General features: G+C 35.2%; 1 protein-coding gene across 13 annotated transcripts in view; it reads right to left on the bottom strand.

Moving 5' to 3' along the window:
- PAN3 (poly(A) specific ribonuclease subunit PAN3) overlaps positions 1-23,034 on the bottom strand; it is a 135,533-nt gene that overhangs the window by 81,870 nt on the left and 30,629 nt on the right. For 11 of the 13 annotated variants that reach the window (XR_011527743.1, XR_011527746.1, XR_011527747.1 and 8 more), the window contains exon 5: positions 12,186-12,347. The exons of the other annotated variants lie outside the window; for them this stretch is intronic. Coding sequence is in view for 5 of the 11 variants with exons in the window: in XM_070577864.1 (XP_070433965.1) it covers positions 12,186-12,347 (162 nt within the window). In the remaining 6 variants the exon portion in view is untranslated. The remainder of the gene's footprint in view (positions 1-12,185; positions 12,348-23,034) is intronic. 13 annotated transcript variants of the gene reach the window in all.

The following is a 23,034-nucleotide window of genomic DNA, read 5'->3' as shown; positions in this document are numbered from 1 at the left end:
CAATCATCCCTAATCAAGTTTAAGAGAGTAAAAGAGAATAGTAGAAAAAGAGAAGAAGAGGGGAAGGAAGGGAAAGTGAGAGGAAAGAAAGAGAAGGAAAGTTCTGTTCAATGACTTTATTGCTGCAATCCAATTAAATTGACCAGGTCAAGTCTCCACTGTCATTGACTGAATTAAGTCAATAAAAAAAAAAAAAACAGGAGATAAAATGTTGATGTTGATCTTAGCCTCATCTACTTTTTTCCAAAACCTACAACTCTAATCTCCCATCTTCACTATTATTCTTCCCTCTTTGGAGTGACAAAGGAGCCTAGTTGGGACTAATCCAAAAGATTCATGTCCAAGGTAGGGGTGTGTAGGTATGTGGGGGGGGGAAGGGGGGGTGTGCATGCGCGTGTGTTTCTTGGCAAGGGCAAGGAGCAGTGCATTATTTGGGAGGGTAGAAGATGGGATACTGAACATGAGGGAGAAAGGCAGGAAAAGGCAAGTATTTTGCCTTGATAAAATGATCTAAAAAGGCATAAAAAGATGAGACCCATGGACATAAAGAACAGCGTTATTCAGAGCTATTTTTACTAGTCTTCAGTATTCATAAATAACACAAAACAAAGAGGAACAGGATGAGATGGAAAGGAGAAGTCGAATGGCTAACCAGAACCTCCAAGTTCACATTTCTACAAGATTTTTTTTTATTTTAATGGGTTATTTCCTCATATTTCAAACATATCCAAATATGGTCAATTTAAAATTTATCATCAAAACATACTCAACTTCTGGGTTATTCAGAAACTAACCTACTTAAGACCAATTAAGTTTCATTTTCTAAGTTAAAAGTTAACATCTAAATACTACTACTATTGTGAAATCAGTCTCATATCACAATTTACAAATTTTCTGAAGCAAACTGGGCCTTCTAAAAACACCCCAATAGAGTAAATATTATTTTCTAAATAAATCAGAATCAAATTGGTGGATAAAGTGGAAGAAAGTTGATTACTATGCTTCCAAGAGATTCACACTAGTTTTCTTTTAAACAGAAGTTCTCCTATTTATAATTTGACTATCTTAAAGGGAAAAGTAGCATGTGTGTGTCACAACCTGCCAAATGAAAATTAACTAGTAATACGTTTTGTGTTACAGTAGAATTAAACAGAAAAATTTTCATGAACTCAGCGTAAAGTAATTCTCTATATACAACAGCTTGAAACTACAGGCACATAAATTTCCTAAGATATTTGTTCATCTACAAAGTTTGTCAGAAATGGGTAATACTATAAACACTATTCTTGAGAATAGCTTGATAATTTGTATCAAAATAAAAAATAAGCAGGCCCTTTGACCTAGTACCCCCACATCTAGGAATTAAAACAAAGGAGAAAAATCACACAAGTCCAAAAGATTAAGTTTAGCACATTTTAAATTTATGACTTGTTTTTAAAGAAAATGAAATAACTAAAGTATCTATTAGTAGGGATCCAGCTATATGGATTATGGTACATACAACAGTGTGCAGCCATTAAAAATCATGTGGACTGATATATTTTTATTTACCACGGAAAAAGGCCCATACCACTGTTGAGTAAAAATAAAATAAAAATTAGAGTACAATACAGCAATTATACTAAATTGTTATTTCTGTAAAATGATGTGCTTATTCATAAGAGAAAGGGGGATCAGTGGTGGGGAGCGAGGGGGAGGGGGAAGGGAGGGAGGCAGGGGGAGAGGGGGAGAGGGGGGGAGAGAGAGAGAGAGAGAGAGAGAGAGAGAGAGACAGAGGGGATGTGTGTGTGTGCATGTGCATATGTGTGGAAAAGGATGCTAACTAAATATGCTCACTAAAATCTTAAGAGAGGTGTTATCTCTAGGTGGTGAGGGAACTGAGGACATTTTTGCTTCCTTCTTTATACTTCTCTGTAGTGTCTGACTTTTTTCCAATAAGTATATATAATGTTTAAAAAAAAGTTTTAAGTTTGTTAAGATTTATAAATCATGAAGCCACTTACACCATTCCTTTTTCTTTGCATATTATCATCGCTGAATGAAGTGCCATTACAATAAGAATTCACATAAAACAGGCAATATTTAAACTGAGACGAGTAGAACCAATGTACATAAAAAAAGCAAAATCTCTTTCTGGAGGATAGATGACATTTAAAAACAAAAACATAAACTGCTCCTCTTCCACTTAAAAGCTATTTACATATCAAAGCTCTCCAATAACAGTAATCATTAATGGTCACAGAGGCATACCACCTAGTTCATTCTCAATATTACACTCCCTATTTATATGTCAATTATCTCTATAAAGCTGGGGGGAAAAGTATTTCTCTCCCTAAAAGGAGCAAAAATATCCATTTAGGTCAGTTAGCAGCCCAGGAGAATGAGACCATCACAGGATTCCAGAGAGATCAGAATCACGTTATATAGCTAAGACTATTTTCTACACCTATGTACATCTTCTATCCACAGCTATATAATGGTAAAACTCACTTGTCACACTGCATAGTAAGAGAGATTTACTTAGAGGCATTCTCTCTAACTAAGAATCCTGCCATATTTAATCACAAAATTTAGCATACATTAAGATTTCTCAAACATTTTTCAATAACAATATTTTGTCATGAAACTGTACCAAAAGAAAGTTTAAGAAAATGCACAAAGCATTAAATTTCAGGACTAACATTAGGCCAAATACTCATCCCGCCAGATAATCATTAATCCAGGTTCATCTAATTAATTATTTCAATAGCTAATATATAAAAGATGCTGTACTAGGCACTGTGCTAGGCACTGTGGAGAAGAAAGATATATAAAACACAGGCACTATGCTCTAGAAGTTCACGGTCTGGAATTCACAGATATAGAATGTACCCTGAACCCAATTCCACACTCTCAAGAGCTCAGATCATCCATGTATCAAAAAAATATTAAATATCTATAGTGCACCTACTGTTAGCCTATAAGACAAGTTATACATACATTAATTAGAGCAATGTAAGTGCTAAGTTTCGTGAACAAATGATTAATGCTGTCTAATTAGGTCATAAGACCATATGCTTGAATTGAATCCTAAAAGACAATTTTGCTAAGTCAAGACAGAGAGAAGGGCACAGCAAGCAAAGTGAATGTTCAAAGGCAGAGGCAGGAAGAGTATGGTACTCTTCATGGAATGGCAAATAGTTCTGCAGCAGTAATCAGGAGTAAGATCAAGAGGCACCTTGTATACTTTTCTAAGGGATTTGGATTTTATTCTAATGACAAAGAACAATGACAAAGATGAGAAATAAGATCAATCACCCAGGTAGTGGTTTGAAAGATAAGAACAGAAGTAGGAAACCAGATAAGAGACTACAATAATAATAGTCCAACTAAGAAATGAAGGTGGGCCTAAATTATAACTTAGTAATATTAAAAGCGAAGACAATTTCAAAGTTGCACAATCGACAGATCTTAGTGGCTGAAGGATGTGGCAGATAGAAGAGTGAAGAAGAGCTCACAAATTAGACAACTGAGTAATATCAAGAACCAAGATGGATAGTAGGCATATAGTTGTGAATAAGTACGTACAGACGTGTGTGAATGAAAAAACAGGTGAAGGAAAAGACAAGATTCATTTAAGACATACTGAATTTAAAAAGTCTTATGACACATAGATGAAGATATTCAGAAGAAGCTAGTCTTTACAGTGAGTACAGACGACTGAGAGGATTAAAACCAATTATCTGGAAGTCAAATGTGAATAGGGAGTAGCTGAAGAAATGAAGATACATGAGATCACCAAGAGATCACTGTGTGGAGTAAAAGAGAAGAGAGTCAAGGACAGAGCTTGGGAGAGTTCCTGAGGGCAAGGCCTAGGACAAGAGGTCCTCAAAAGAGACTAATAAGCAACAACAGTCTAAGAACTAAGGGAACAAAGTTTCAAGGAAAGAGGAATGGTCAACAACATCAAATGCAGCAGTGGTCAGCACAGAACTGCTACTTTTGGTAGTCAGGTAACCTTATCAAAGAGAGCTGCAATAGAGTGGGCAAAGTGAAAGGCAAAACACTGGGAATCAAGAGATGACTGAAAGGTAAAAAAGTAGGAACAGTAAGCAGGAAGCATTTCTCAAATTGTATGGCACAGTTTCCCAAACATACTGACCACAGAACAATTCCTCATGCAGCATTCCTTGGCTCTGGGGTTCCAGAATAGGAGAGACTTAAACATGTCATGTTTAGAAGCTAGAAGGAAGAAATCAATGTCAACAGAGACACTGTCCAAAACTTAAGGGATAAATAATGGAATAAATTGCTGGAGGAAACAAAGACAGGTTCTGAAGCATACAGTAAAGGAACACCTGTTTGTGACAGAAGGAAAAACAGTAAGAAATGGTATGAATGAAAATGTGGTACACAGATAGAAAAGCCGACACATGAGGTAATTCATTCTGAATGATCTCTTTTCCCCCTTTCTGAAGAACACAAGTCAATTACTCAAAAGTGACAGAGAGCAAGCGAGAAGGTTGCGGAGAACGTTAAAGGTTTAGACAGCAGCCATAGAGAAGAGGAGAGAAGAGGAGGGTCTGGAATGGACTGAGGTCAGAAAGCAGTACTTATAGAGTAAGGCCATTCATCTCAGTTGCACTGTAGTTCTACAATGTTTCAAAGTCCTGAGGAATCCTGAGTAGATAGGTTGAAACTTCACCCTTATAAATTCCAATCCACTCCATCTAAAGCCCAAATAACCCCATTTCTTGGGGCCTAGACACTAGAAATCACCTGAAATAACACCAAAACTTAGCAAGTAACTAAAGACTGAAGTATATCCAGCGAGTTTCCAAACCTCCCTGGGATCTTAAAAGCACCAATAATGAGCAACTAGAATTCACAGGAGAATCTGAAGGACAAGAGATTTTAATGTGAGCATTCTTCTAAGTTAACACTTCTTAAAAGAAATGCCATTTAATCAGACCACAAGAGGGAAAACCACCACCAAAAGAGGTGTTGACAAGTATGAATCTCCTAACACACCCAACAGCCCAACAGTTCTTATTCATTTACATCACTTAGGGGGTGAGCTAAAACAACAGTAATAATAACAACAATTGATGATTCCTCTGCCCACTATTTCCAAAGATCTGAAACAAAATGAATATGATTTTATTTAATATGTCACTACTTTTAGGTAAATTTTAACCTGCTATACCCTGAGAAGTTTACATCATTCAAGCTGACACCTAATGTTTATGTTAAGAATGGGAAGACATTGTTATCCCTTTGAAAACAAAAGCATTTTTAAACTAATTTTTAAAAATATTCAAGTGAGTCAGGATTAAAATGAGAACCCTTAAAAGATACTTAATGTCACTGTGTCAGTCTATATATACACCACGATGCCACACACACATCTGAATATAACTGACAGACAGTACCCTAAACCAATATAAACAAAGACCAAGTTTAGGAGTGATAAAGTGAAACTGGAAGAATGGACATTTATTTAATATCTATTACATGCCTGGAAATTTGAATCCTCACAACTCTGTAAGGTAGGTGATAAAATATTTCAATCCTAAACAACAGCATTTGAACTAGATAATCATAGAACACATGAAAAATCTTGAATTCACATATAGATTGATCAAGCAGAGTTAATCATTCTAGGCAGAAACTGAGGAAAGACAAAAGGAAATTTGCACTTAGGTGAAATAAAGTATTGCTGATGTGGAGTTTCAGGTGACCTTCTATCTACCATCTGCTTGGTGTATGGGCTGAGATCACGAGAAAAATACAAAATGGAGAAGCTTCATCACTTAACAACACTGTCAAGAAGTAATTAAGACCACTACGAGGCTCAGAAGATTGAAGAATATCAAGAATATTGGGACAGTGCTAAACTTGGAGTTTTAAAAAAATAGAAGGTCTTCTAATATTTCAAAAGAAATCACCATCCCATGTTCTAAATCAGTTATGATAATAAAACTAAGCAACAGTAACATACGATGGGTATAAAATCCAGAAAACCTTTGACCAACTTTTTTTAATACATAAAAGTCTTACCAACTTGCCAATTTTACCGAATTGTCAAAATTACCAATTGCACATATTACCAAATAAAAGAAAGCTAAACAGTAACATTCAGAGACAAGCAAAATACCTTAAGGGGGAAAACTATTAGAAACAATCAGCAGCTACAGCAAAGTTGCAGGATATAAAATCAACATACAAAAATCAGTAGCATTTCTATACACTAACAATAAACCAACAGAAAATGAACTCAAGAACTCAATCTCATTCACAATCACAATGAAAAGAATAAAATACCTTGGGATAAATTTTAACAAGGAAGTGAAAGATTTATACAACAAAAACTACAAGACCTTCTTGAAAGAAATTGATGACGACATAAAGAGATGGAAAGACATTCCATGCACATGGATTGGAAGAATAAGCATAGTTAAAATGTCCATACTACCTAAAGCAATCTACAGATTCAGCGCTATTCCAATCAGAATCCCAATGACATTCTTTACAGAAATTGAACAAAGAATCCTAAAATTCACATGGGGCAACAAAAGACCGCGAATTGCTAAAGCAATCCTGAGGAAGAAGAACAAAGCCGGAGGCATCACAATCCTTGATTTCAAAACATACTACAAAGCTACAGTGATCAAAACAGCATGGTACTGGTACAAAAACAGGTCCACAGATCAATGGAACAGAATCGAAGGCCCAGAAATAAAACCACACATCTATGGACAGCTAATCTTAGACAAAGGAGCTGAGGGCCTACAATGGAGAAAAGAAAGTCTCTTTAACAAATGGTGCTGGGAAAACTGGACAGCCACATGTAAAAGATTGAAAATTGACCATTCTTTTTTACCATTCGCAAAAATAAACTCAAAATGGATCAAAGTCCTAAAGATTAGGCCTGAAACAATAAGTCTTCTAGAAGAGAATATAGGCAGTACACTCTTTGACATCAGTTTCAAAAGAATCTTTTCGGACACCGTAACTCCTCAGATGAGGGAAACAATAGAAAGAATAAACAAATGGGACTTCATCAGACTAAAGAGCTTCTTCAAGGCAAGGGAAAACAGGATTGAAACAAAAAAAGAGCCCACTAATTGGGAAAAAGTATTTACAAGCTACTTATCTAACAAAGGGTTAATCTCCATAATATATAAAGAACTCACACAGCTCAACAACAAAAAAACAAACAACCCGATGAAAAAATGGGCAGAGGACATGAACAGACATTTCTCCAAAGAAGATATAAGGATGGCCAATAGACGCATGAAAAGATTCTCATCATCACTAATCATCAGGGAAATGCAAATCAAAACTACACTAAGATATCACCTTACACCCGTTAGATTGGCAAAAATATCCAAAACCAAGAGTTGGCAAATGTTGAAGAGATTGTGGAGAAAAAGGAACCCTCATACACTGTTGGTGGGAATGCAAACTGGTGCAGCCACTATGGAAAACAGTATGGAGATTTCTCAAAAAGTTAAAAATAGAAATACCTTATGACCCAGCCATCCCACTACTGGGTATCTATCCTAAGAACCTGAAATCAGCAATTCCAAGAGTCCCATGCACCCCTATGTTCATCGCAGCATTATTTACAATAGCCAAGACGTGGAACCAACCTAAGTGCCCAGCAACTGATGATTGGATAAAGAAGATACGGTATATATACACAATGGAATACTACTCAGCCATAAAAAAGGACAAAATCGTCCCATTCGCATCAACATGGATGGACCTTGAGGGTATTATGTTAAGCGAAATAAGCCAGACAGAGAAAGACGAACTCTATATGACTCCACTCATAGGCGGTAGTTAACATATAGACAAGGAGAACTGATCGGTGGTTACCAGGGAAAAGGGAGTGGTGGGGGGAGGGCACAAGGGTGAAGTGGTGTACCCACAACACGACTAACAATAATGTACAACTGAAAGCTCACAAGGTTGTAATCTATCAGAATCTTAATAAAAGAAAAAATTGCAGGACATCCAAAGCTGTTTATGTGTCTAAAAAGGAGAAGTCTTGACAACAGAGACTGAAGACAGTGTGGGTGAGAGCTAAAAGTTGTTTTCTTTGTCTGGGTTGGGAATAAAATGATCTTTGATCACAAAAAAAAAAATACCTTAAGGGTACAAAAATAATAAACACATGCTTAGTCTCAAATATTTACAATCCAGTGGGAAAAGACAAACAGATAAACTTAATATAAAAGAGAATGAAATGTTAAACAACACCAAATATTGTGGAAATGGTTAAAAAAAATTTCTTTGACGTATTTGACCAAGTATTCACAGAGAAGGTAGCATTTGAGCTAACTCTTGAAGGAAACAGGAGGAAAGATATTTTTCAGGCTCAGCTAACAATGGTACAGAGACACAGAGGTACAGAGAATTGACAATGCATTTCACATTATATGAGGTACGAAAGATTGCATATGATCAGAATTTAGTATGCGTGGATGATTAGAGAGAGGGCCATAGAGAGGGAGAACAGATCCTGAAGGGATTTGACAAAAACTATTCAGAAGATACACTTATGGTATAAACTATAACTATGTCGGTACTGTTAATAAACGAAGGAAGAGAAAGATACTACAGAATTTTAAAGAATAGGGATTAGAGGCAGACAATATAGTAGGAAAAGTATCAGGATTTAGAATTAAATATAGATCTGGGCTAGAATCCCAGCTCTATCACTTACTAACAATAACCTTTTTCTAAATTGCAATTTCCAAATTCCAAATGGGGATAATACGTCATTATTGCAATAAAGCCTTAATATGATGAAAAATGTAAAGTGTCCCATGTATTCTTTCAATTAACGTGAAGTCAAACGTCAGTAATTTCCTTCTCATAATAAATGGTAGAATGTGGGAGATGAGGGGGAAGAAGTCAAGATACGCAGCCTCAGTGACTGGGAAGAGTAAGCCATGAACTAAAGAAGGAATGTAAGAGAATAGAAAGGAAGCAGGAGATTTGGAGAATATAAAAATACATTGAGTTTTAGACATGTCATATTTTCAATGATAGTGGAATATATCACTACATGCAAAGATATCAGAAGGCAGGAAAAATTCAAGTCCATCTCAGACAGTGCTAACAGAAATAAAATTTTAGGAATCTTAGGTATACAGGAGAAAGCAAGAAACAAGTGAGCTGATAACAGGAGCTCACAAGAAGCTGGGGATGAAACAAAGAGTAAAAAACGCAAAGAGAAGAGAAAAATAAGAAAAGAGAAAAATAAAAGGTGGCCAGGAGTATTAAGTATTGGATAAAACTGGTGGCTTGGCAATTAGGGAGATCTCTGACAAACTGACAGCAGTTTCAACAAAATTTTGATGACACCAAACTGCAGGCATTGAAGAAATAAATGCATAGTAAAGAAATCAGGGAAAAGAACAGAATCTATTCCAATGGTCCCCAAGTAAGAACTCCACAAACATAGTAATGGAGATCAGATGGGCATTATGAATATTTCAAACAGCCATATGAAAAATAAATTTAGCCTCCATCGAGCTACAACAGATTAAGGAAAATACTAAGTTTCTTTGAGTCTCTAATCAGCATATTATATATACATACATTTTTTTAAAATGAAAGTATGAATCACTGTTTTACAAATGTCATGCGCTCAGTAAAAGACAGGCTTGGTAGAAAATAAATAGAAAGATTATTAAGTACTAAAAGATTGGGAATCATGGGGCTCTTGAAAAAATCCAGCACCAAAGAGAAATGCAATTATGAATGATTCAGGTAGAAACCTTCAGAGAAAGTTTTTGATGTTGTTTTAAGGCTTTTTGTTTGCTGGTTAGTTGGTTGGTTTTCTTTTGTTTTCAGAAGAGAAAAAACTTCTAAAGATGTTAGGTCAGGATTAAGAAATCAATGTAAAGAAACGTTTAAAGTTCCAGAAAGAAAGGCAGTTAAAACATCACTGAGAAAAAGATGAATCACAAGAAAAAAGGACTGACCTTACAAATACTACAGAGTTATAGATCAGTTACAGTCCATGTTTGGAAAACATGGGTTCAAATTTCTGCTCCTCTACTGACTACTGTTTAACATCACTTAGAGTTTCTGAGGACGTTTCTCCATTTAACAGTAACATCTGTCCCATAAGCTATGAGGAAGACCAAAAGAGATAATACATGTAAGGAGCTTAGCACAGTGCCTGGCACACAGTAACCGTTTAAGAAACACAGCTATAATTACTAAAATAAAATATAGATACATATCTCTCTGACCTTCAGATTGAGAAGACCCAAGCTCTAAGGAAAAGAAACAAATGAAACAGGAAAGATTAATATATCTGGCTACACAATCCTTAAAAATTTTTTATGCGAAAAATATAAAATATTTTTAAGTAAGCATCATACAAAACTAAAAAAAAGGTATAGAATTGATTTATATAAATTATTTTTCCTATACAAAAAAAGATAAAAACCTCAATAGGGAAAAAAATGTACTGACGTAATCTTTGCTCTGCATAAACAACACAAGGTACCCAATTTAGGAATTCACAAAGATAGTAATGGAGACCAGATGGATATTTTTCAATACTTCAACATGCGACTGATAACGTGAGGTATTTTGACCATCTGATATCAGACCAAGCTAATAAGGCATTCTTTATGTCCTTAAAAGAAAATAAGTATTTGAAGCATAAAATAATAGTACTATTTGAAACACCAGATTCAGATAACACCAATTCAATCTTTCGTACACTGAACGCAAATAAATCTACTAGAAGCTGTTGTACTTAAAGCAGAATTCTAACGTACACATTCTTGTACTAACCTAATGATTTTGGAAGCTGTGCTAAAAAAGAGGTGCCTCAAAATTGCCACTGGGATAAGCGGGGCAGTTGTGGGGAAGACGAGTGGCTACACCTCTGCTTTAGCAGTGTTTCACCTCACAACCTACAAGCAGTTCCAGTTCCATCTGTATCTGTTCTTATTCAGTTGGGGTCCAATTTATTTTCAACCTTTCTTTTTAAAAGTGAAAAATAATTCTAACAATCCACATCAAATCTCTCTCTTGCTGATTTTAAAGATAAAAATTCAGTAAACTATATCGATATTCTTAATTGACATATTCAAAGCTTTCCAATGAAATTTTAAGTATATGATTATGTGTAGCCTCCCCCACTCGAGTTTTTCCTTATTTTTAGAAAAATACTACCAAAATTTCAGTTGGGGCAAATACCATGTTTTGCGTTATTTTTGCAATAATTTCTTTATTTCTGTGCCCAAGGCAACATTAGTAACAGATATTGCTATGTTGTTAATACTGAACAAACCAAAATGTTGTGGAACCCCTTCAATAATACACGGTTGATGACAGAAATAAAACCAAGTTGTTAACCCTGCTATATCTTTTCTGCATGTGGTACGTATATGTGGGATTATAGGCTTTGAGCTAGCAGTATATTAAAAACACCAATTTACTCAGAAAGTTTGGCAGGAAAGATACTCTACCTCCAGCTAAACTAAAATTTTGATTAACAGAACTATATTATACAATTAACAATTTTTAAAAATGAGAAAATAATAACTATATCCAAATTAAAATCGAATATAATTCAAATTATTTTGAAGGTACTTCAGAATCTTATACAAAAGCTAGCCTTTGAGTTATAAAAGTTCATTTTCATTATTCAGCACTGCTAAGGCAGAATCAAAGACTGAAATGTATCTGAATAACTATGACAACACACTACTCAAGTTAGTTTTAGAACCAATACTTGATAGGTTCGTTTACATAAAATTTTTATTTACTAGTAAAAACGTACAAAAGACAACATATGGAGCTTCCCGCTGTTCAGATTCCAAATAAATTAGATTTTCTGTAATAAATTTTATAATATGACTTTTGAATGTAGTACCCTGAATAACTTTGTGTACTAAAAATAATTGAACCTAACTGTTAAGAAAATCCAAAAAGGAAAAACTAAATTTAATAAAAGAAAAGGAAAATATACCACAAGCAGAGAAAGCTCAAAAAGCCACCAAACAAAATCATTTAGTTGGTTAACAGACCACTAATCTTAACTTTGATTGAAAGAAAAAAATCATGTAAGTGTATCAGCTAAGCCATCCAATCTCACACCCACCACCCCACATAGAAAGCAGCCAAGATATTCACTTTCAAAAAATGTCTAATAAAATTATTTTTACCTGTAAATTGTTTTCTGTGACTCTGTTCCACCAAACCATATTGATGGGTACTCCTGATTTACACCTGTCAGCAAGGCAGCCAATAGGGTTCTTTGCTTTTCGCGCCTTTGATCCCATCGGAACTAGCCTCTCCTCCAGCATCCCCAGGCGATACTTCCTTGGCTAGGAAAAAGAAGGAAAGAAACCAGGCCACTCCTAACATCCCCCACACTAATCCAAACTAACATAACTAACATGTAGAAGGCATCAGGAATGGTGGAATAGGAAACAAGTAAAATTTCTAAGACACTCCCTCTAATGTCCTTATCACTACCCACCATTTCCCACCCCCGCCCCCGATATACACCTCCAAAATAACCCACAGTCCTAACAGGCTGAACAACATTATATAAAGCAACAGATGTTTTAGAGAAATACATTATAATCTGATTTTATAAGACTTTAATAAATAGAAATTAACTAATCAGCAAAGTAAATGCCTTGCAAAATTTTTTCCACTGGCACTTACCTATTCTCACTGCAATATGAAGAAATGGCTTCAAGGGCACCAAATACAGGTAAAAAAATTATCCAAACTGTTTTCTTTTTCTGCATCCCATCTCACTTATCTTTTTCCTACTGAGAACTACCCCACCTAAAAGCAGCAGCTAATTCCTAAGGAATGGATTTTCTAAATTTTTAATATTCTATGCACATTAGACCAGAGTACAAATCACTCTGTCTTCAGTGGGAATTCGAATTAAAGTACTCAATGAAAAGAAATAACTTCAAACTTTAAAAAAAAAGTACACAAATCTCATTGGTCTTATAAATTCAGTAATTTGAACAGACTGACATGGAATAAATTGCCCAATAAAAGCATAAATTCATTGGCTAACATTATAACAAAGTTAGTAAGTGATCTTAATAGTGGTTGGCAGGGCTGTTTTATACATGAAAGTTAAGGACATTTTCCATCATCTTACTTCTCTTAATTATAGCAAATTTGCACTAAATTGCATCTTAAAGGGAATTTGTATGTATTTTTATCCCTTTAGCGAATACTGATTCATTTTTTAGAAGGTTATCTAATTTAAGACCTGAAATAAGAAAATCTATGTTTACTCGTTCTGTCACAAGACTGCTGAAGCAAATATTTAAAAGCAACTTTCTTCCAAAAAGGTGTCATAGCCAGAGAAATATAGAAAATACATAAAAAATAATTTTTCCAGTATAAAGACGACCAGTTTGAGGAAAAGATTTGATTTCTAAATTTCAAAATGACCTTACAAATAATGGCTATGGAAATAATTCTATGCACATTAGATTCTCCACTCCACAAATGGGCTCTGCCGTGTTGTCTTTGATTTAAGGAGGAAAAAAACCATTAAACTTGCATAAGAAAGGTAACTAGACTACCTACCTACCCATTATTTACAGCAATGGACAACGTTTCATGGAGCTAAAATATTTTCACCTCTATGCAATCTTGGACTGATTCAATTACCCTCTATGTCTACTCATAAGCAATTTTTTTTGGATGATAATAAAAACGTACCCTTTGGAACCATATTATAAAGGAAAGAATTTTAAAGTAAGCGATTTCTAGTAACGTAGCTCACAACTATAAGGCTTTGATACACAGCAAAAATAAGATAATCTTCATTAAGCCTTCACTAATTTAAAATTTATAATTTAGAAAACGTCTGAGCTAAGAACTATCATAAAATTTCAACATATCAAAGAATACTTATTTAAACAAAATCACAACCTGTCAAACAGAACTTATACAAGGACACCTAAATTCCAGTCATATATTCGAAAGCAAAAAAATTATTATTTTAAATGTTCTTCTGTTACTCAGATCCTTCACAAATTCAGACTTGCTTTTGATCCAGTTACTACAATTAGTGCAATTAATTTTCTTATAATAGTGCATTAAGCAACACAGAAAAAAGGTTTTATATAAATCCAATGTATCATTCCTCCTCCCCAATAGCTCTCATTATATGTTTCTTATTTTTCCAAAGACGAATTCATCACTCCTCTCCATCACCCCATCCCCACAAAAACCTATAATTAGCCTAAGGCCTTTCGTCTTGGGTAGCAGGGATCCCCTAACACATGCCATTGGAGATTTAAGTTTCTTCAGGAAAGTGCCGGAGATTAAAGTTTAATCCAAAAGTAAAATCTTCTATGTGATTCTGAATGAAAAGCCCTAAGGTACCAATACCATTTAAAACAACATTGTAAGCAAGAGAAGACAAAATAAGATCAGAAAAGAGATGGTGGCAATAGAAAGTATGATGGTGAGGCAAAAAGATATAACATAGACGTCTCACTGCATATGTTAATTATAGTAAAATCTCATCTGTAAGCAAATTTCCAAATTACTTGAACTAGTATTTATTCCTTGAAGAAAAAATGTACTTTCTTTTTCCTTTTTTGGTGAGGAAGATTGGCCCTGAGCTAATATCTGTGCCAATCTTCCTCTATTTTGTATGTGGGACACCACCACAGCATGGCTTGATGAGTAGCGTGTAGGTCTACACCTGGGATTCAAACTTACGAACACCAAACTGCTGAAACAGAGCATGCAAACTTAACCACTACACAACCAGGTTGGCCCCAAAATGTATTTTCAACTAAACATCTGAGAGCCTACTTTGTATCAGTAACCATCCTAAGTACTTGGAATACAATAATGCATAAAACACTCACCTAGTAGGTAACAAAGTCACGCAAAGAGAACATACTCGTTGTGATATAACAAATGCATATATAATCAAGGTACCAGTAGAGCAGAGACAAAGAAGGTTTCACAGAGAAGGCAAATGCCTGAGCAGTTTTGAAAGAGCAGTAAGTGTGCCTAGATAGAAAAAAAGAGTGAGAGAGAGAGAAAGATGTATTGTAAGCTAGGAAAACCGTATACACAGAGGCATGTGGGCACTGCGGTTTTCAGGAAAAACCACAGGTATTCGGTCTACCATTAGTAGAGGGCCAACCGTGACAGCAAAAGATGAGGCTTGAAAGCAATAAAAAACCATAAATTGTTTTATATCCCATGCCAAGGAGTTTGGACTTCATTCCATGTGCAGTGGGGAACTCCTGAAAGCTTATGAATGAGAAATAAACTGAAAATAGGTAGACAAATTAATGCACTCTGGCAGCAGTCCAAGTTAGGTTTTCACAACCTTAGCATTACAGACTTTGGATAATTCTTTGTTACGAAGCCTGTCCTGTGATTTGGAGATGTTTAGCAGCATCCATGGCCTCGACCCATAGATGCCAGTGGCACCAAAGCCCCAGTTGTGACAACCAAAACTATCTTCAATGCCCTCTGGAAGCAGGGGGACAAAACTGCCCCATGTAAGAATCACTGGTCTAGATGAAGGATGTGAACTCAAGGAAACTGCAATGGAAATAGAGAGCTAAGGCCTGGCTGGGGAAAGATCTGCTGGGTTAAAAACAACTATTGGTGGGGCCAGCCCCATCACATACTGGTTAAGCTCAATATGCTCTGCTTCAGCGGCCTGGGGTCACAGGTTTGGATCCTGGTGTGGACCTACACCACTCACCAGCCATGCTGTGGCAGTGACCCACATCAAGTGGAGGAATACTGGCATAGATGTTAGCTCAGGACTAATCTTCCCCAAGCAAAAAAGGAGGAAGATTGGCAAGAGAGGTTAGCTCAGGGCTCATCTTCCTCAGCAAAAAATAAATAAAAGAACCAACTATTGGTGAGTAACTGAAAGTAGGAGGTAAGGGAAATGGAAGAGTCAAATGAAAGATGAGGAAATAAAAGAGGCAAATGAAATTTTACAGGAAATGTTTATTTACCCCTGAAGTTATTCCCCTCAAGTTTTCTGAGTTCGGTAAGATCCAAACTCCTCCCCTTTCCCTTAGCTTCCAGCAATCGTTTCCTAGATCAATCTTGAGAATGTGATGATCAAAAAAGACAGCAAGTTTCCTTGTTGATCCTCCACCCTTGACAGCCTTGCCAGTCCTGGTTATTATGGAATGGAAGCATTTTAAAATGTCACGTCCTATTGGTAAATAACCAGCTTTTCTGCTCCACCTCCTAGTAAGTTAGTATTACACATCAAAATTCTCAATCTTTTTGTTTCTGTGGTAAAATATTCAGCAGAGCATGTAACTGTTTTATTTCTCTCTCTCTCTAACATATACAATTTTTACTTTAAGTCTGAAGATTCACTACAAAAGTGATTTTTATCATTCTTCACAAAATCTAAATAAACAGTACAATAAGATAGTATAGTTGAAAATAGTCTTACCCTTTCTATTGGGCATTTAAAAAAAAAACAGCCTAGGGCTTGAACAAAAGCTCCCAGGACAAGAAAAAGTTTGAGAATGTATTCTGGATTAGCACTTCTCAAACTGTAATGAACAGATGCATCTTCTGAAGATCTTGTTAAAATAAAGATTCTGATTTGGTAGGCCTAGAGTGAGACCTGAGAGTCTGCATTTCTAAAAGGGTCCCAAGACTGCTAGCACTGCTGGTCTGGTGACCACATTTTGAGTAGTAAAGTTCTAGAGAATGTCAGAGAAAAGACCTGGATAAGAAACAAGCAGCAGTCCAAACAGAAATTGGGGCCTCTCTCCAAAATGAAAAGGGACAGGGGTTCAACAGCTCAACATCACCTCGTTATAGCTTGCTCTACATACTCAGAGCCTTAAAGATCATCATTCATAGCCCCTAAAGCCCTGGTTCCTCAAAACTTCTTGCCCTAACCCACTAAAAGCTCATTCTAAATGTTTAGGACTAACGGAAGTCTGCTCTCCTTCCTAACAAATGAGATAAGTCTCTAGACTATGTCAAAAGAAAGAACAGCAAAAGTAAATTTTTAGGACTGTTTTAGTTGAAGAGTCTAAATGTGTACACATTTTTTTTTCCATTCATTCATTCACTCAACATTTCGGCATAAGGCTCTCTGCCCTTCCTAGAAATACAACGATAAGATCTATTCTCTTCCCCTAAAAAGTTCACAGTCTGGCAAAAGAAAAATCTATAAATACCACTGCTTTTATAGAAAATGTAGTTAAAGCTGCCAAGGAATAGACCAATTTTCAGTGCACAATTCTTCTGCTAAATTGCAAAACAGCATCAGCTTGACAATGCTTCACATTACCAGCATGTTATTATGCCTCATAATCTAATCATTAGTAACAAACTAGAGAAATCTAATTGTTATTCTAAGACGAAAAGTTTCCAATGCCCTGAAGTTTAAGAATCCCCTTTGAACATCAAAAACATAATAACTCTGCTTTCACTTTTGTACTCTGAAACCACAAATGATGATTTAAAGTTACTATGAAAGAGACTTTTAAATGACTTGCATCTTATTCATCAGAGCATCTTTACATACCTGGAAAATAGTAGTACACATATATGAAATATTATCTCCCTCCAGACAATGCTTAATGAATATGGTCATTCATTGCCTTTTGCAGTAATAACTCAGCAACCTACCTTGTGCCACTCCTAAGGGTCTAAGGTCTACAAATAGAAAACTCTGGCCTAGAATTCACTATATATTTATTTGAAAATAAATCTGCATTTCTTTTACAACCTCTTCTGGTTCACAATGGTCTTCCTTCAATTAATTAAATATCCTAACATTTTAGCATATTTGTAATTATGAGAACTAAATATAAGACTCTAATTCCATTAACCATCAGTGGTTAATCCAAACTCATTGGGAAAAAATAGAACATAAACTGATTTAAACCATTTGGATTTTAAAATCAAATAAATTAACTAATTTACATAAAATCATCAACACCAGGAACCTGTAGCTGATTTATTAGCTAATTAGGTGTGTTAATACACTTGGATTTTAAAGGTTCCTATACCTAACTAATTTATAACAGTAAATTCAGACCTACGAATCACTGTATCTTGGGCTCCAATCAATTTTCTCTTTAAGTAAAAGACTTAAAAATCAAAAACAAAATAAGTCAGCCTCAAAGGTTATGTTGTATTTTGTCCTGCAATTCATTATCAATCGTGGGCTTTTTATAAAAATGTATTAGGTTCCTCATATTTCCACTGTTTAAATAAAAAACAATAGTATGATGGGATGCGCAAATAGGTTCTATAGAAAAACAGACTGTCTCTGTTAAAGACTCATGGGCAGGTAAACATCTATAAACGAAAGAGAGCTTTTAATTCATGGAGTCAATATACAAATCAGTATAGGATGAGAGGATGAAAATAGGGGATGATGCTGAGTAAAAACAGATCTAAATTCTATCAAATGTAGCAGAATGGGATTTACATACAAACATCTATCTTTAAGCTCTGCTATGAGTCAGATCCTGGGGAAGGAGTCTCCCAATATTATCTACGTAAATTTAACAAAGCCTACAAAGCAGCCATTACTTCTGTTCTCAAAACCTAAACATTACAATGAAGTTTCACGCCATCAAAAATGACATCAGTTGGAATAGCCTTGCTAAGAAAGGCCACATTCAATTTCTAAAGGACTGGAACACCAAACTGCAACTTCTTTTATTCTTTTGCTTTAGCGTGGAACCAGAACACAAGATGTGGAGAAATAAAATATCATGTCAAAATTATTAAAATGTTTTAAGTGAAAGTGAATAAAGGTTTTTCTTTAAAGTCATGAAAATTAGTTCCACAATAAACTACCAACTGTAATGATTATAAAAGTTTGGCTTTTTTTAAAGATTGGCACCTGAGCTAACAACTGTTGCCAATCTTCTTTCTTTTTACCCCTCTGCTTTTTCTCCCCCAATCTCCCCAGGACATAGTTGTGTATTTTAGTTGCGGGTCCTTCTAGTTGTGGCATGTGGGACGCTGCCTCAACGTGGCCTGATGAGCGGTACCATGTCTGCGCCCAGGATCCGAACCAGCGAAACCCTGGGCCACCAAAGCAGAGCATGAAAACTTAACCACTCGGCCATGGGGCCAGCCCCTATAAAAGTTTTTATATGAATTACAATCCCTTATCAAAACCAACCATCATGCTAAAATGACTATTCGCTTATTAGCAAAAGGTTCCCTTTTGATTTATTTATATGTGTACCTTTGCTTAAATTCAATCATGAAATGAAGGAAAATATCTTCAGAAATACTCTTTACTATAAATTGAACTTAAACTAAGGTAGTGGTTAATCAAGAGTAATCTCACACACATTCAGACACAGATAAACATATATTTTAAAATTGCAGAATCATAAGCCATAGAAGACTGTAACAACTGCCATTTGACAAGCACAAGGCACTATGCCAAGCACTTTATACCCATTAATGTATTTAATACTCATAATTCTGTAAGATAGCCACATTATAATACCAACTTTACAGAAAAGAAAAGTGAGGCTTAGACAAGGTTAATATACCTCATCTTTAATCTCACAACTAACATAAGGTTGGGTTCCAGAGCCTGTACTCTTAACTATGATATTCTGCCTCCAAGTCAAAGAAATCTATTCCGCATTCTCTAATATTCCCTAATATATTACAATCTTAACATTATTCTAACTAATCCTAAAAGAACCAAAGACAGATTCCTAAAAGAATCAATCTGTGAATCTAGTTGGCATGGATGGGATCAATGAGAAACAATAGCTACAGAGACTTCATTCAAAGAAACAAAATTACGCAGTTCCCCCAAGCCCATTTTCAAAAAGCAAGAAGAACAAATCTTGGGAATTAAATAGAGTTGGGGAAAATTATATAGTTTTGGCTAAATTTAGCTTAAAACTTAGGCTAACATGTTTGTGGATAAGAATTCTAAACTCATCTTTACTAATTTATTCCCGACCCCTACTTCCTAGGAAAATAAAGATCAACCACCAGCAATGAAAACCTCTTCATATCAGCTTCTACGCTTCGTAAATACGATGACCGGAGCAGAATGTAAAGAAGCCAGGCAGAGCATCTCAGAGGGATCCACTAGTTTCCAGGTTCAAGAAGGAAATGCACCATAATTTTACTAAACTATCATTTTTAGGTAAGAACTCAAAATCCCCAAAGCTAAAACTAGATAAAGACTATAGCCAACATACTATCTATAAAGGTATGCCGTTTCAGTTTATGTGTTTAAACATGGTAAAGCGTCAAACACCAAACCACCACACGCATCTAACAAAAAAGCCTCCAAAACAAAAATCTCTCATAAGATTTTTTTTAATCAATCAATAAGACAAAATTCCCTTGCAATCATAAATTTGGAAGACTTTTTCTTGACTCAAAAAAAGCAAGGGGTCACTGCACACAAAGTACCATTAAAATAAAGTACAGAAAGTGCTTTTGAACTCCTAATTTGTTACAACAAAATTTAATCTGTTCTTTCCAAAGTACATCTTTATCTCAACACAATCCTGGAAGCTCAACCTGGAGTACTCTTTATTTAGCAGGAAAATAAAATCAAGCCTTTGAAAGTTGAGTCTTTCTCTATAGAAACTATCATATTTTTAAACAATCTAATGTTTTCATATTTTCAATCTAATGTTACTTGCATAATATTTTAAGAAAACAATGACTGAGACTGAAGGTAAACAATGGCTAGAATGTCACATTTAAGTTTGACAATTAAAATGCAGAGAAGAGAGAGAACATATTCATTTGCTAAGAGAAGTTGATTACTACACTACTATAGTAATAAGTGTTTTTAGAGTAGAGTGTAAAGAAGCCAATCAGATAATCTAATAGTTAAGAAAACTTACAACTAATAAGTTGTACTGCTAAACTATACCATTTTAGCAATAAAAATGATAGTGGATTCAAATTACATAAAAACAATGACAGTCTTTTCAATTTAAAGTCACTAACTCATCAGATAGGGAATTACCATGCTATTTTAACAAAAATGAGCTTAATATTTTTTTCTTTTTTAATGTGCTTAATAAAAGACAAGCTGAGTAAGTATGATGTTTCAAAGCTGATGGTATAAATTACTTGTGAAATTCAATACCAAAAACAAAATGGGAGGAAGAGATTGAAACATCTGATAGAAGATACTTAAATCTCTAAAACATACACAAAGAGCTTACAATGAACTCAGAAAGGATAACCCAACAGAAAAATGAGCAAAGGACATGAAAAAAATGTCAAGGGCCAATAAACATAAAAGAGAAGTTCAACAGCACCAGTAATCAAATTTAAACAATGAGGGGGGGATTTTGCCTATAGAATGACAAAGATACGCAAGATTTTTACATCTCAGTGTTTTCAAGGTTGCAGAGGTTCCTAGTTGCAGAAAAACCAGCACCTATGAGTAGGAATATAAATTTGTGCAGCATTTCTAAAAAGGAATCTGTCAATTACCAAAAGTTTGTGTATTCTTGCCCTAGAAATTGTGTTTGTAGAAATTTACACTGAGATAATCACATAAATGGAAAAAGCAGCAGGCGTAAGGTCAAATCAATGTTCTATCTCCTCCTCTGCATATTACCAGTGGCCTCTCCACTACCTCTCCATTTTTCACCTTATAAAAGACTCAGTCATCTCACCCTCTCATATTGCCTTAGAGAGATTTTCTTCTCTAAAATGTAAATAAATGTTATCTATATTATTCTAGGTAAATTACTTGATCTCTCAAAACTTCCATTTCACAATCCAAAAAATGGAAAAAACACAGTTTCTCAAAGAATTGTTGGAGCAATTAAATGATATAATAAAATATACAACACAATTTATAAAAGAATTATTTCAATTTTCCATATTACCTGGAACAAACACAGAAAATCACTGTCAATATAAATAAAACCAAGTTTCTGTCTGCCACTACATTATGAGAAAACTCCAGATGAATTTTTACCAAATCTGAAGGATGTGTGAGAAGCTAACAGCTATGTGGGGAAGAAGCAAAAAATTAATGCTGGGGGAGGAGAGGCCTGAACACCTCAGAGAAAAGATGGACACCCTCAGAGTAACTACTGGAGAACTGCTTTTCCAGTGGGCAATTCCAATACAGCTTGATCCAGAGTGAGTAGCAACAGATATTTATTTATTTAATAATAGTTAACAACTCCCAAACAAGGCTAGAAAGGTTTGGTGAACACCATGTATTGCTACCAATTAACAGCTATGATTTACTCGGCACTTGTGTGCCAGGAAATGTATCTCATTTAGTCTTCACAAACAACTCGACATAGTAGGTACTAAGTATTATTATTCTCATTTTGTGAATGAAGAAACAGAAAGGTTGAACTAAGCTTAAAGACACAAAGATAATCAGTGAAGAAATAGATACTCAATTCAGATTGCCTGGCATCCAACTCCAAACCCTAAAACCTTAACCATTATTTAATACTACTAGGTTATTACTGTTCCCACTGTTTGTTCTTTATGAGAAATAAAAACTCATCAAGAGTCTCTGAGCAAGCTACAAAGAGGAACCATGGGTGCTCATGTGCCTATGGGAACTTGGACTCCAACAACACTACTAGTTTCTGCAAAGGACCCACTCATACATATCTCGAAACCTAAAACCTCACCTACATCTGGCTTAAACTGGGATAGTGCACAATCCCACAGCTTGGCAAGTGGAGGTGAATGAAAGTTTAGTCGATTCCAATAAAAGAAGAACTCTGAGCATATTAATTTGGAATTCAAACATGATTCTCCATAGAAACATTACCGCACAATACTTAAACGGGTAAAAGAGACTAATACGGCTGACCTAGAAACCTAAATACTAAGTAAAACAATGCCTGAGAACATAAATCAAAAATTTAAAAACAACGGTTTTACAGGTGAAGTTTCAGACTGTGATTTCCATTAAGATTTCAGTTATTTTTCAATATTTTCTCGATTTTCTCATCTTTTATTTTTCCTGAGATCAATACTTGGTTTGATGTTCCAAAATGAGCCTAACCA

The sequence above is a fragment of the Equus przewalskii genome, chromosome 16, assembly GCF_037783145.1.
Source record: "Equus przewalskii isolate Varuska chromosome 16, EquPr2, whole genome shotgun sequence".
Classification (NCBI taxonomy): Eukaryota; Metazoa; Chordata; class Mammalia; order Perissodactyla; family Equidae; genus Equus; species Equus przewalskii.
Note: the sequence above shows the minus strand (reverse complement) of the source record. Positions and strands in the feature narration are given on the sequence as shown.